Genomic DNA, 15387 nt, shown 5'->3' with positions numbered 1-15387 from the left:
TTAGAACTCTGCATCCCAAAGCAACAGAATATACTTTCTTCTCGAGTGCACATGGAACATTCTCCAAGATAGATCATATACTGGGTCACAAAACAGCCCTTCATAAGTTTACAAGAATTGAAATTATACCATGCATACTTTCAGACCACAATGCTATGAAGCTTGAAATCAACCACAGGAAAAAGTCTGGAAAACCTCCAAAAGCATGGAGGTTAAAGAACACTCTACTAAAGAACGAGTGGGTCAACCAGGCAATTAGAGAAGAAATTAAAAAATATATGGAAACAAACGAAAATGAAAATACAACAATCCAGACGCTTTGGGATGCAGCGAAGGCAGTCCTGAGAGGAAAATACATCGCAATCCAGGCTTATCTCAAGAAACAAGAAAAATCCCAAATACAAAATCTAACAGCACACCTAAAGGAACTAGAAGCAGAACAGCAAAGACAGCCTAAACCCAGCAGAAGAAGAGAAATAATAAAGATCAGAGCAGAAATAAACAATATAGAATCTAAAAAAACTGTAGAGCAGATCAACAAAACCAAGAGTCGTTTTTTTGAAAAAATAAACAAAATGGATAAACTTCTAGCCAGGCTTCTCAAAAAGAAAAGGGAGATGACCCAAATAGATAAAATCATGAATGAAAATGGAATCATTACAACCAATCCCTCAGAGATACAATTATCAGGGAATACTATGAAGAATTATATGCCAACAAATTGGACAACCTGGAAGAAATGGACAAATTCCTGAACACCCACACTCTTCCAAAACTCAATCAGGAGGAAATAGAAAGCTTGAACAGAACCATAACCAGCGAAGAAAGTGAATCGGTTATCAAAAATCTCCCAACAAATAAGAGTCCAGGACCAGATGGCTTCCCAGGGGAGTTCTACCAGACGTTTAAAGCAGAGATAATACCTATCCTTCTCAAGCTATTCCAAGAAATAGAAAGGGAAGGAAAACTTCCAGACTCATTCTATGAAGCCAGTATTACTTTGATTCCTAAACCAGACAGAGACCCAGTAAAAAAAGAGAACTACAGGCCAATATCCCTGATGAATATGGATGCAAAAATTCTCAATAAGATACTAGCAAATCGAATTCAACGGCATATAAAAAGAATTATTCACCATGATCAAGTGGGATTCATTCCTGGGATGCAGGGCTGGTTCAACATTCGCAAATCAATCAACGTGATACATCACATTAACAAAAAAAGAGAGAAGAACCATATGATCCTGTCAATCGATGCAGAAAAGGCCTTCGACAAAATCCAGCACCCTTTCTTAATAAAAACCCTTGAGAAAGTCGGGATAGAAGGAACATACTTAAAGATCATAAAAGCCATTTATGAAAAGCCCACAGCTAACATCATCCTCAACGGGGAAAAACTGAAAGCTTTTTCCCTGAGATCAGGAACACGACAAGGATGCCCACTCTCACCGCTGCTGTTTAACATAGTGCTGGAAGTTCTAGCATCAGCAATCAGACAACAAAAGGAAATCAAAGGCATCAAAATTGGCAAAGATGAAGTCAAGCTTTCGCTTTTTGCAGATGACATGATATTATACATGGAAAATCCGATAGACTCCACCAAAAGTCTGCTAGAACTGATACAGGAATTCAGCAAAGTTGCAGGCTACAAAATCAATGTACAGAAATCAGTTGCATTCTTATACACTAACAATGAAGCAACAGAAAGACAAATAAAGAAACTGATCCTATTCACAATTGCACCAAGAAGCATAAAATACCTGGGAATAAATCTAACCAAAGATGTAAAAGATCTGTATGCTGAAAACTATAGAAAGCTTATGAAGGTAGTTGAAGAAGATTTAAAGAAATGGAAAGACATTCCCTGCTCATGGATTGGAAGAATAAATATTGTCAAAATGTCAATACTACCCAAAGCTATCTACACATTCAATGCAATCCCAATCAAAATTGCACCAGCATTTTTCTTGAAACTAGAACAGGCAATCCTAAAATTCATATGGAACCACAAAAGGCCCCGAATAGCCAAAGGAATTTTGAAGAAGAAGACCAAAGCAGGAGGCATCACAATCCCAGACTTTAGCCTCTACTACAAAGCTGTAATCATCAAGACAGCATGGTATTGGCACAAAAACAGACACACAGACCAATGGAATAGAATAGAAACCCCAGAACTAGACCCACAAACGTATGGCCAACTCATCTTTGACAAAGCAGGAAAGAACATCCAATGGAAAACAGACAGTCTCTTTAACAAATGGTGCTGGGAGAACTGGACAGCAACATGCGGAAAGTTGAAACTAGACCACTTTCTCACACTATTCACAAAAATAAATTCAAAATGGATAAAGGACCTGAATGTGAGACAGGAAACCATCAAAACCCTAGAGGAGAAAGCAGGAAAAGACCTCTCTGACCTCAGCCGTAGCAATCTCTTACTCGACACATCCCCAAAGGCAAGGGAATTAAAAGCAAAAGTGAATTACTGGGACCTTATGAAGATAAAAAGCTTCTGCACAGCAAAGGAAACAACCAACAAAACTAAAAGGCAACCAACGGAATGGGAAAAGATATTCGCAAATGACATATCGGACAAAGGGCTAGTATCCAAAATCTATAAAGAGCTCACCAAACTCCACACCCGAAAAACACATAACCCAGTGAAGAAATGGGCAGAAAACATGAATAGACACTTCTCTAAAGAAGACATCCAGATGGCCAACAGGCACATGAAAAGATGTTCAACGTCGCTCCTTATCAGGGAAATACAAATCAAAACCACACTCAGATATCACCTCATGCAGGTCAGAGTGGCCAAAATGAACAAATCAGGAGACTATAGATGCTGGAGAGGATGTGGAGAAACGGGAACCCTCTTGCACTGTTGGTGGGAATGCAAAGTGGTGCAGCCGCTCTGGAAAGCAGTGTGGAGGTTCCTCAGAAAATTAAAAATAGACCTACCCTATGACCCAGCAATAGCACTGCTAGGAGTTTACCCAAGGGATACAGGGGTACTGATGCATAAGGGCACTTGTACCCCAATGTTTATAGCAGCACTCTCAACAATAGCCAAATTGTGGAAAGAGCCTAAGTGTCCATCAACTGATGAATGGATAAAGAAATTGTGGTTTATATACACAATGAATACTACGTGGCAATGAGAAAGAATGAAATATGGCCTTTTGTAGCAATGTGGATGGAACTGGAGAGTGTGATGCTAAGTGAAATAAGCCATACAGAGAAAGACAGATACCATATGGTTTCACTCTTATGTGGATGAGAAACTTAACAGGAACCCATGGGGGAGGGGAAGGAAAACAAAAAAAAAGAGGTAAGAGTGGGAGAGAGCCAAAGCATAAGAGACTGTCAAAAACTGAGAACAAACTGAGGGTTGATGGGGGGTGGGAGGGAGGGGAGGATAGGCGATGGGCATTGAGGAGGGCACCTTTTGGGATGAGCACTGGGTGTTGTATGGAAACCAATTTGACAATAAATGTCATATATTGAAAAAAAAATTATTGGTTGAAATAATTAATGATCAATAGAGGAAGTCTAGAGGGATGGCCTAAGGAAAATTTTCATTTGCTCCTCAAAAATCGCTAAGCTTTATCACTGCATTAAGCCAAGGTTCATATCTGAACCACAGCATTCTGACCCACTATGGAAGTGTCTTCAGAGGACAGGTCTAACACTCAGGACCACACTTAACCTCACACCCTCAAGTTTTCGCTAAGGGACAATAAAATAATCACTAGAGTAAACAAAAAGAGAGAAGCAAAGATGAAAAAGACTTTCAAGGCAGATACGGCCAACCAAGTCAAATGCTGCATAGAGTCGAGTGTCATAAAAATGCCACTAATAAAAATTATGAAAGAATAATAATATCCATTTTTGGCAACAGTGTAGGCAAATAGGCATTTTCATACACTGTTACAAGAAACAGAAATTCAAACAATATTCTTAGAGTGTAATCTGACAAAACTTAACACAAATTTAAATACCAATTCTCCTTAATACTTCCACTTACGGGAATTGATACTGCTGAACTTGTACAAAGTACACAAACAATGAATAAGAATGTTTCCTGTAATACCATTAATATCAGACAAGAATGGTGAAAATATAAGTGTCAACTGGTAAGTTTTTTAAAAAAGGGAAATACAACAATACTAGTGAAATTCAAGAACTTATTTTACCCTTTATAATATACACTAGAAAAACATGCCAATTCACAGAGGGATACAATACACTTTCTAAAAAGGACATTAGGACATTTATAGCCTAAAGATCAAGACAATTCTGATAGGATCTAAAGTGAAAAAGAAAAGATGATAAAAAAAATTAAAAAACAAGCAAACAAACAAACAACTCAAGTAACCCTTAACAGGCAGGCCACAGCGCCTATTCCCAACCGCATGCAAATTTACTCAATGATCCGTAATTCCAGAAAATCACTATACTCAGTGTACCATGCTACTGCTCTCATACTAACACGGTACCTTGCAGTTTCTCTTTGATTCTTAGCTGATACACGCTTCTGGGTTAATAACTAGAGATAAATGCAAGCCTGTACAACCAAGTTCAAACAGTGCAAAGTGAAAGCGATGCAGCTGATATTTCCTAACTCCGCCAAGTGCACTGAAACTATCTCATGGAAGATGGAAGACAAAAGCTAGGATACAGGATATCATACAAACTAATTCTATATTTAAAAACAATTACTTCAGTGCTGGCTAGTCAATTATTCTTGGCCAGTATTATTTTATTTTTATATAAAAAGTGAGATATCATGACATCTACCTTGTAGAGGTCATTTTAATCAATTACAGAATAAATACTGGCCTGCCAAGTACCAACAGTGACAGAGGTGGCTCGCACAGTTACCCATTCTGATTAAAAGAGGTCTCAAAATATCTCTGAAACAAAACCTTCACAGAAAAATGCAATTCTGTCAAACTTGTCAAAGAAAAAAAGTTTAAACAAATTTATACATCAAACACTTCCAATTTTAAGAAGAAAACATACCTGAAAGGAAGGCAAGCTTTTTCTTCAGAATAGGTAATATTACTGAGGCCTCCATTTTACTCCAGTAAACTTCGTCACTTCTGAAAACAAAGAAAGTTAAAGGTCAACTGCAAGATCATAACTATTCTATGAAATACATACTTATGATGGCTTATCCCAGGGTGTCTCAATTTCAGCATTACTGATATTTTGAGTCAGATTATTCCTTCTTTTTTGTAAGAAATGTCCTGTACATTGTATTTGGCAGCATCCCTGGCCTCTTCCCATTAGAATACCAATAGTATCCTCCCTTCTAAGCTCGAACAACCAAAATGTCTCCAGACATTGCCAAATATACCCTGGTAGGTAAAATCACAGCCATTTGAGAATCACTGGCTTAACTGTTTTTTTCTTTTTTGTTTTTTTTAAGTAGGTTCCACACCCAACGTGAGGCTAGAACTCAGGACCCTCAGATCAAGAGGCACATGCTCTACCAACTGAGCCAGCCAGGCACCCCACTATCTTAACTGTTTTTCAGAGCAGTATTCTTGGGCTAGAACAGTGTCTAACACATAGCAGTAACTGTATAAATTACTATCGAATAGAGGAATGAACTACTCTATCTTTTCTCTATTGCTCTTATTATACAACTTCCAAATATCTGACTTCAGTTCCACTACTGAATGTCTGTGTCTGATTTCTCACATTCTTGCTTCTTCATATCACACTGTAACACACCTTATGGTCATGTTTACCTCAAGACACTTCCTAATACACTGTTTCAGTTTTTGCCCCCACTGTTAACTGTCTCTCTCTCTCCACATTCTGAATTTTTTTAATTCTCCAGGAAAAAATCTGCTTAACCCAGTTGATTTTTCCTACCGAGGAATTGGTTTGGTTCCTACCACGCTTACTGTTTTTGGTTTAATTTTCTAGTGTCCACTTGGTCACAGTCAGGGGTTATGGCTAAACACAAAATGGGACTATCCATACAGCAAGGCCTAAGGACAAGACAGCTTCCCTTAAAAGGGAGCTTTAACATGGCAGACACCTGGAGGCTGAGCCAACCCAGTATATTGTTAAAACAGGATTCTGAGGTGAGGACCTTTAACACAAAACAAGAAGATTAAAGGTTCAATTATATTAGCCACCTATACTTAATTGCATATCTAAGAGAGTATTCTCCATCACATTTTATCCTTCCTGCCCCACCCCTCCTCACACCCACCATCACAATGTTGTGACAGTTACTTACAATACCCCATTAATTTGCATTTTATTTAGTTAAGCCATACTCTTGTTTGTAATAGCCTCCTCTTTCTTTTTAAATTGAGATAACTGACATATAGCATTGTAGTAGTTTAGGTGTACAACATGATTCAGTATTCATATTTATTGCAAAGTGATCAACACAGTCTAGTTAACATCTGTCACCATACAGTTGCAAAAATTTTTTTTTTCTTGTGAGGAGAATCTTTTAAAGGCCTAGTCTCCTGGAAATTTTCAAATATGCAATACAGTATTATAAACTATAGTCACCACAAAGCATACTTTGTGACTCCACATGAAAGTGTATTACTTATTTGGCAAATAATTGCAATAAACTTATCCCATTTCAGGTACTGTGCTATCAGCTAGAGCTAAAAACTCAAGTCACAGCCCTGCCGTGGGGGAAAAAATGTAGTCTTTAAGAAAAAAAACCCTCAGATATTAACAAAAAAGAAAAAATGTAGCCTTAAAATTTGTCAAATAATGACTAAGCAAGATTAAAGAAGTGTATTATTTTACAGCTTTTGTGCATACAACTAAAACAATATCACCATTATTTGTACCTCTCTTCAAGGAAAAAATGCTGTCAAACTATATATATTCTTTACAAGTTATATTACTGAATATTTGTTTATAACCCATTCATTTTTGTTCAGCATCAGCCCCGGCTGAATACAATTGGTAGGAAAAATGATGGAAAAACTCACACTATACATTTCAAATCTGAAACCGGTAGTACTTTATGTTTCCAGATCAGTATCTTGACCTGATCAATCAGTTCCCCAGCCCTACAAAAACCAGACAGCTCAGATTCACATCTATGGTCCCTTCTCTTGTGACCATTGTTTGAGAGACCAGATTTGAAAGCTCAATGATGTCCGGGTTCAGAATGAGTTGCCCCAAGATATGCCCCTTGCACAATTATGTTGAGCTAAAACAGAAGACACAGGAAAAAACTCTGACCTTCCCCCAGCTGCCTAAAATAACTTCGATAAAGGGCCTGCTCCAGAAAGAGAGCTATCACTATAGATAACCACATTCTAATATTAAGTCAAGGCAACAGACAGGGAGGAACTTAAACTTTATTTTTTAAGATTTTATTTTTAAGTAATCTCTACACCTAACATGGGGCTTAAACTCACAACCCCGAAATCAAGAGTTGCATGCTCCATCAAGTGAGCCAGCCAGGTACCTGAAGTTTAATCTTTGATCAAATTTTCATATATAGGAATGCCTGGGAGACTCAGTCGATTAAGAATCCAACTTCGGCTCAGGTCACGATCTCGCGGTCTGTGAGTTCGAGGCCTGCATTGGGCTCTGTGCTAACAGCTCAGGGCCTGGAGCCTGCTTTGGATTCTGTGTCTCCCTCTCTCTCTGTGCCTCCCCCGCTCACACTCTTTCTCAAAAGCAAATTAAAAAATTTTTGACATATATGTGTATAATATACATGTATATATTTACAATATACATTTAGTTTATATGTATAACGTATACAAGTGTATGTATATATGATATGTATGTATATATCATATATACATACATGCTACTATCTTGATTCATGCTAAGGCAACTTTTGCCCACCATTGCTTCTGCAATCATCAGTGCAAATGGCAAGTGATGTAAGAACTGTTATAAAAACAGTTTTGATCTCAGAGACTTGTGCAAGCTGGAAACAAGAGACCTGCTGCTCTAGGACGTCAGTGGGATGCTCCCACAAAGGAATTTCAGCCCTGAAGGGGTAATACGGATACAAGTACAACTCAGTCATAGAAACAGAACTGGCTTCCTAATCAGACTTTTCTTTTGGCATGGATGCACAACCACCTGCCTTTGATTCCTTACTATTTTGAGCCTACATTACCATCCTTATCAATTCTGTGAGCTGTATAATATCCTTCCAATAAATCCCCTTTCTACTTAAGTTAGCTAGAGTAGCCTTCTCATCTAGTCAATGGAGAAACTCGATTGATACAGGAAGCAAAACTCCAATTTAGAGTTGTAGATGGTGTCTGCTTTTTTAAATCTGTTACCATTTATTCTGAATGAAAATGTCCATCAATACTAAGGTTTTCAGCCTTGCTACAATAAAACCCAATTAACCAGTACCCATGAGAAAACATCTGGAATTCCTAGGATCCCCCAAGGCCTAAGAAATGACAGCTGCCGCTGACCCTTAAAGTAGCATCTGTGTTATCCAAGGTTTACAAGCCAAGTTATTGATTTTTACACTGAGAAGTACCAAATTTTTCACCATTGTATTCTCCATATAAAGTGAAAAAGGAAGATGGTCTCAGTTCCCAGTCTAGATGTACTTTCACACACTATGATATCCAGAAGCAATCTTATTTTTTGTCACTGTCTCCTGAGATGAATGCTTTATTCAAACTTTCCTTTACTGAACCACCCCAGCATGACAAAACACTGAATTGTTGTTTTTTTTTTTTTTTTAAGAACATGTTGAAACTGATGAAGTAGCTTAAAGTAAAGAGAAATACAGTTTTGGGGTATAAAGGTCAATTCAAATGACCTGGTGGATAAAATGTGAAGCAGTCAAGAAATGAAAGCTGTGATGTTTACCTTTCTAGAGTCTCCTTTCCATCAATCTTTCACTGCTGTCACAAGAGAAGAGTAATGAAAAATGATTACTGTACTACTAGCTCCAATTAAAAAGTTTTTCAAAAGTTATTTTAAAAATGTTTTTAATGTTTATTTATTTTTGAGAGAGAGGGAGAGAGAGCTGGGGAGGGGCAGAGAAAGATACAGATTCTGAAACAGGCTCCATGCTCTGAGCTGTCAGGCTTGAACCCATGAACCATGAGATCATGTCCTGAGCCAAAATTGGACGCTTAACTAACTGAGCCACCCAGAAGCCCCTCAAAAGTTATTTTAGATTTTGCTAGTCATTAGCACAGACATAAATAACAAAAACAAATTTGCCTATCTCTGGTTATCTTATATATCTCACAGATAGTTAAAACAATGAACACAAAAAAATAAAGGAAAATCTTCAAAATACAACCATCCACTACCATCACCACAATAAAATGTAAAATGACACAAAGTCATGGCTGTTCTCTAATGGAGATCAGTATTTTTCATAAGATGCTTATTCAACCAAAATATACCTGAGTGGATTATATTCTCAAACAAGGAATGAAACCAATGATGAATATTTACCTGACCTTAATTAATTAATAAAGCAAGGGAAAAAAAGTTCTTAAAAACTTGCTAAATGAAGTTAAGAAATGGAAGAATTAAACAATTCAAAACATGCTTAATGAAAATGTCATATATCGCATACGGTCATTTAAAATGACCTATTTTGGGGGTGCCTGGGTGGCTCAGTTAAGCGTAGACTTCAGCTCAGGTTGTGATCTCGCAGTTCGTGGGTTCGAGCCCATGTTGGGCTCTGTGCTCTGAGCACAGAGCCTGCTTCAGATCCTCTATCTCCCTCTCTGCCCCTCACACACTCTGTCTCAAAAATAAATAAACATTAAAATAAAATGACCTATTTTGTTACAATTTATTAAATATGAAAGAAGCAGAAAGTCAGAGTTTATAGCAAATAAGGTGCCTTAGAGACAAGTGAATATGAAGAAAATATTCAACCATGACGGCAAGTTACCTTTAATCAAAAGTAAAAAACAAGGAAGTAAATTATCATCATTCCTAGATGCAAAATAAATTCTATCTAAAACAGAGAGAGCCCTTTATGGTTAGAGACTATGAATTCTGAGAACTAGATATGTAAAGGAAATGAAGTTTCAACTGATATCTGTAAACATCTTCTACTTTGAGTATCTCTCTCAAAATCGTGGAGCATTAAAAGAGGAAAATTGGGGCAGCCAAATAAATTGCCATCTTGCCCCCCACAGAGCAGAGACCAAGTCTGAGAGATTTATCTTTGTATTCATTCATTCATTCATTCATTCCTCGTTTAACAAAACGGTAGTAAGCACCTAACAGATCAAGACAATGCCAGATGCTAGACAGACCTGGCATCCAACAAGTATCTAATAAATGAATGTATAAATAATGAAACAAACACTAAAGTAAAGCACCCTAGGAATCCTATCATTATCATAAGTACCTGGATGTCAACACCTTGTGGTGTTGCAAACATAGGATCACATGTACATGCTCTTCCTTCAAAGCAGCTTCTCCCAATTTCTTTCTACTGGGACAGTCTCACACAGATCCAGCAGGTATATAAATTATTGGGATGCTGGAGAAAGGCAGGTCTGTGATGGTGGTTAGATGCACATCAATGGTGCTACCAAAGGGCAGCCAGTAGAGGGCAGCAGAGGATGTGCTGAGTATCAGGAAAAGAGAATTGCAAGCCTTTTAATCAAGACTGGGCAAATTACACTTCATAAGAGATTGTAATTGATGACATGAGTGGGTGCACTGGAACTCCTCTCTCAATAAGTATAAATCAACCAGTTTATTTGGAAAATTTAGTTAGATTCTTCGAGGAGCTTTAACAACCAGTGAAAACCCATTAGGATAGCCTAAGGCTAACTAAATCATCTCTAATAAGTCTACATCATGTAGACACATAATGGCAATGAACAAAATCAGAATGCAAGCTCCTTAGCCTGCAGTTCCATAAGAAATACTACAGCTGTCCTTAAACTCAGATCAGAATACCTCTGTTGTTACGAAATAAAAGCAATTGTGGAGATGGAAACAAGCAAGCACACATATAGATCCTCACTATCTAACTGGGTTCACCATATGTGTGTGTGTGTGTGTGTGTGTGTGTGTGTGTGTATGCATATATACATATATGTGTGTGTGTGTATATGTATATATACACATAAGTATATATGTATATATATATAATGCAGAAATAAACATTACTCAACTTTACAATGATACATCAAAAGCAGATCACAAGCTGAAAATGTATGTAATTTTTCATTATGGCAGATGCCAGTGTATGATTATTAACTGGTTTTACAACAATATTGACAGTTCTAAATGGAAGAACAACAATCTTTTTGGATACAGTTTAAATAAAAATGATAAAGTAATGGTTAGTTTTGACCAAAATACACATTTAGACGAAACTGCAATTCCTCTAAATAAAATTGAAAGCTAAAGTATGGCCATATAACACCACTTTTACAGATGCATCAGGACCTAGTTTATTCAATAAGGGAGGGAGAAAGGAAGAAAGGTTAGAAAGAGAAATATTTGAAGTTTGCTATGAAAATATCAATCTATCTGAAAGAAAAAAAATTTTTTTTTAATTTTTTTTTTTAACGTTTATTTATTTTTGAGACAGAGAGAGACAGAGCATGAATGGGGGAGGGTCAGAGAGAGGGAGACACAGAGTCTGAAACAGGTTCCAGGCTCTGAGCTGTCAGCACAGAACCCAACGCGGGGCTCGAACTCACGAACCGTGAGATCATGACCTGAGCCGAAGCCGGCCGCTCAACCGACTGAGCCACCCAGGCGCCCTGAAAAAAATTCTATATTAAGTTCAGCTTGAACATTAAAAGTCCATCATCAGAGGAAGATGCATGCGCAACCCTAATAACTTCACAAACTCATGGTCTCATTTCTAGATCCCAACCCCTCTGCACCTGCCATTGGCGTCTCCTGCCCTCCTCTTCACCTCAGAATTTCTCTGAGTACTCACCAAACTCCTCTCTCCCAGTCTTTATCATAGACAGAAGTGTTCTTACTCTATCTTTGGCAAAGACATACATGCCTTTCATTGAGCTGATCTCAGACAAAATCCAATATCCCAGATATAAAGAGTTTAACAGATTTGAACAGAGGTTCATTATGTATCATCAGATTCCTAATTCCAAAGAATTGGCATACAAATTAATTTTTAGTAACCAATTATTTATATGCTGGATACCAACTTCCATACAAGGGAAATCTAACACAAATTGAGATTTTGGCACTATCACATTTTTTTGTTTATATAATGTCAGTAGAAGGCACATACCAAACACCACACTGGAAAAAAGGTAAAAAATTGTAAAATGGAAAACTACTCAAAAATGGAATTATAATATTACCAGGCAGAAAGAAGCCAGTGGAACATGTGAAGAGTTATTTTCCATCATGCTAAAAGTCTCATTTAAAAAACAATGTATATAAAAAAAATGTGATACTTTTAACGTTTCTGAGGTGAAACTACAAAAACAATACTGAACATACTACAAATCCTTTAACTTGTTCAGTAACTGAAATGTCACTTCACTATCAATGGAACAAAGTAATCTAGGCACATAAAAACTATTTATAGAATAATCACCTCTTTTATACCTCATAAGGACTATTAGTAATACCAGATACCTTTCCCAAGCAAAGACCTCCCCCACTGAAGAATTTCCCTGCCATAGGATTCCGTTCCAAAGAGCTGTTCCCTCTGAAAAGCAGTTTAGTGCAGCAGTAAATAAAGACCATGGCCTTGGAGACCAGGTGGGACTCCAAGGCAGCCACTTACTAACTAGGTGGCTTAGGCAATTCCTTTAATTTCTCTTCAGGGGCATAATCACTGAGCTCACAGGACTGAGGATTAGATGAACTAACATTACTGTTAGTGTTTAATATACTCCAGGATGGTAGGCATTCAATAAATAGCACCTATTATTAGCAGGTAAAACTTCCCTCCTCCACTAATTACTGATTTACTATCAATGATTCTCCAAAGGCCATAGTCAAACCATCCCCTCTTAAGGCTTTCTTGGTCCAACACACTAAAATGGCCACAACCCCATTACAACCAAATAACTTAATACACCCTGGCATTTTTTTATGTTCAAGAATTTTATTTCATCCTCACAACAACATACCATTTTGTCAGTATCCCCATTTTTTCTGATAAGTGAGGCACAGAGAATTTCCCAAGATAATACAGAAATTAACAGATTTATAAATCACAGACTTAGAACCACAGAGAGGATCTACTCCAACTTTTTCATTTTGTTGATAAGGAAACTTAGTCTGTTTGGCTGCTATAACAAAAATACCATAGACTGAGTGACTTATAAACAATAACTTTATTTCTCATGGTTCTGCTCAGGCTGCTATTTAACAAAATACCATAGAGTTGGGTGCCTTATAAATAACAGAAAATTTATTTCTCATATTTCTGGAGGCTGAGAAGTCTAAGATTAATATGCAGGTGGATTCAGTGCCTGATGAAGGCCCACTCCCTGTTCTACAAAAGGACCGTCTTCTACATGTGTCCTCACATGGTGGAAAGGGCAAGGGAGTTCTAATAGGGTCTCTTTTATAAGAGCACACTAATCACCTCCCAAGGCCCACCTCCAAATACCTTCACAATGGGGAATTGTTTTCAACATATGAATTTTGGGGGGGGGGGGGGACACAAACATCAAACCTAAAACAGAAACTGAGATCTAGAGGACATATATTTACCCTCCTAAGGCTACATGGCAAATAACATTAAATGCAGCTTCAGGAAACCCTAAAACCTTGCACAGTGCTTCTCTCCACTGTATTATTTTATCATATAATAAAATATAAATTAAAAACACACAAATCGGGTGCCTGGGTGGCTCAGTTGGTTGAATGTCTGACTCTAGATTTCCACTCAAGTCATGATCCCAGGGTCGTGGGATAAAGCCCCATGCACTGAGCATGGAGCCTGCTTAAGACATTCTCTCTCTCTCTCTCTCTCTCTCTCTCTCTCACTGTCCTCCCCCCCTCACCGCCCACTCTCACACACTCTCAATGTCCATCGATTCTGAATGGATAAACAAAATGTGGTATTATCCATGTAATAGAATACTACCTGGCAAGAAAAAGGAGTGAAGTATTGATACATGGTATAACATGAGTGAACCTTAAAACATACTAAGTGACAGAAGCCAGACACAAAAGGTCACATATTACAGGATTCCACTTATATTAAATATCCAAAATTGGCAAATTCATAGAGACAGAAAGTAAGTTAATGGTTGCCCAGGGCTGGAGTAGGTGTGGGAAATGACTGGTAATGGATGTAAGGATTCTTTTCTGGGGTGATGAAAGTGTTATAAGATCAAATTATGGTGACAGTCCCTGCAAATCTACTAAAAATCACTGAATTATACACTTAAAATGGGTGAATTCTATGGCATGTAAATTTTATCTCAATAAAACTGCCAAAAAATAATTTAAAAAAGTAAATAGAATTGTCTATTTTGTAGATTAGGGAAATCTGGATAAAAATGATGCACAATTCTGGAGCACCTGGGTGGCTCCGTCTTGTATGCGTCCAATCGTTGATTTCAGCTCAGGTCAAGATCCCACAGTCCTGGGTTTGACACTGACAGCACAGAGCCTGCTTGGGATTCCCTCTCTCCCCATCCCCTGCTCACATGTGTGCACGCTCTCTCTCTAAATAAATAAACTTAAAAAAAAAAAAACAATGACTAACAGTGCTGAAAATGTTCTATAAGGCAATATACAATCACTTTGTGTTTGCTGCTTCATTTAGAACTCACAACAATACTATTAGAGTTAGTGTTGTCACCACTTAACAGCTGAATAAACTGAGACTTAGTGAGATGAAGAGAGGTCACCCTGCCCAAAGTCATGTAGTTCATAAACAGCAAAACTAGAATTTAAACCCAAGGCTGGGCCCAAGGCCTAAACACATTAGTTCCCATGCTCTTGTTTAATGTAGTAACTTTTATTATAAAATGAATAAAATCTTTAACAGTTCCTGAACAGATTGTTCATTTTTAAAATTTAATGACATGAACGTTATGTTTGTTAGGGGAGTCTCCTATTGTCTAGTAACACTGACTTTTAATATTTGCAAATACAATTTGTCTGGAATTTGAGTCAATAATGGGGCAGGGGAGGGATATACATGGAACAGACTTGGCAACGTGTTAATTGTTGAAAGTAGACAATATGTATGTAAATAGTGGCTCATTTTACTATTCTGTTTTTGTATGATCAAAAATTTCTGATAAGATTAAGAACACTCAATCTTAAACATGCCAATCCCGAAAAAGAGGAAGCCACAATCCTTTAAAATTCTTTTGCATTTAAAATTGGTGCAGCCACTCTGGAAAGCTGTGCGGAGGTTCCTCAGAAAATTAAAAATAGACCTACCCTATGACCCAGCAATAGC

At 37.5% G+C, this 15387-nt stretch overlaps 1 protein-coding gene across 6 annotated transcripts in view; it reads right to left on the bottom strand.

Moving 5' to 3' along the window:
- SESTD1 (SEC14 and spectrin domain containing 1) overlaps positions 1–15387 on the bottom strand; it is a 171021-nt gene that overhangs the window by 111579 nt on the left and 44055 nt on the right. For all 6 annotated transcript variants that reach the window (XR_007154798.1, XM_047871087.1, XM_047871085.1 and 3 more), the window contains exon 2: positions 5025–5104. Coding sequence is in view for 5 of the 6 variants with exons in the window: in XM_047871087.1 (XP_047727043.1) it covers positions 5025–5079 (55 nt within the window). In the remaining variant the exon portion in view is untranslated. The remainder of the gene's footprint in view (positions 1–5024; positions 5105–15387) is intronic.

This window comes from Prionailurus viverrinus, chromosome C1, assembly GCF_022837055.1.
Source record: "Prionailurus viverrinus isolate Anna chromosome C1, UM_Priviv_1.0, whole genome shotgun sequence".
NCBI classification, from domain to species: Eukaryota; Metazoa; Chordata; class Mammalia; order Carnivora; family Felidae; genus Prionailurus; species Prionailurus viverrinus.
This window is presented reverse-complemented; position numbering and strand designations above follow the sequence as displayed.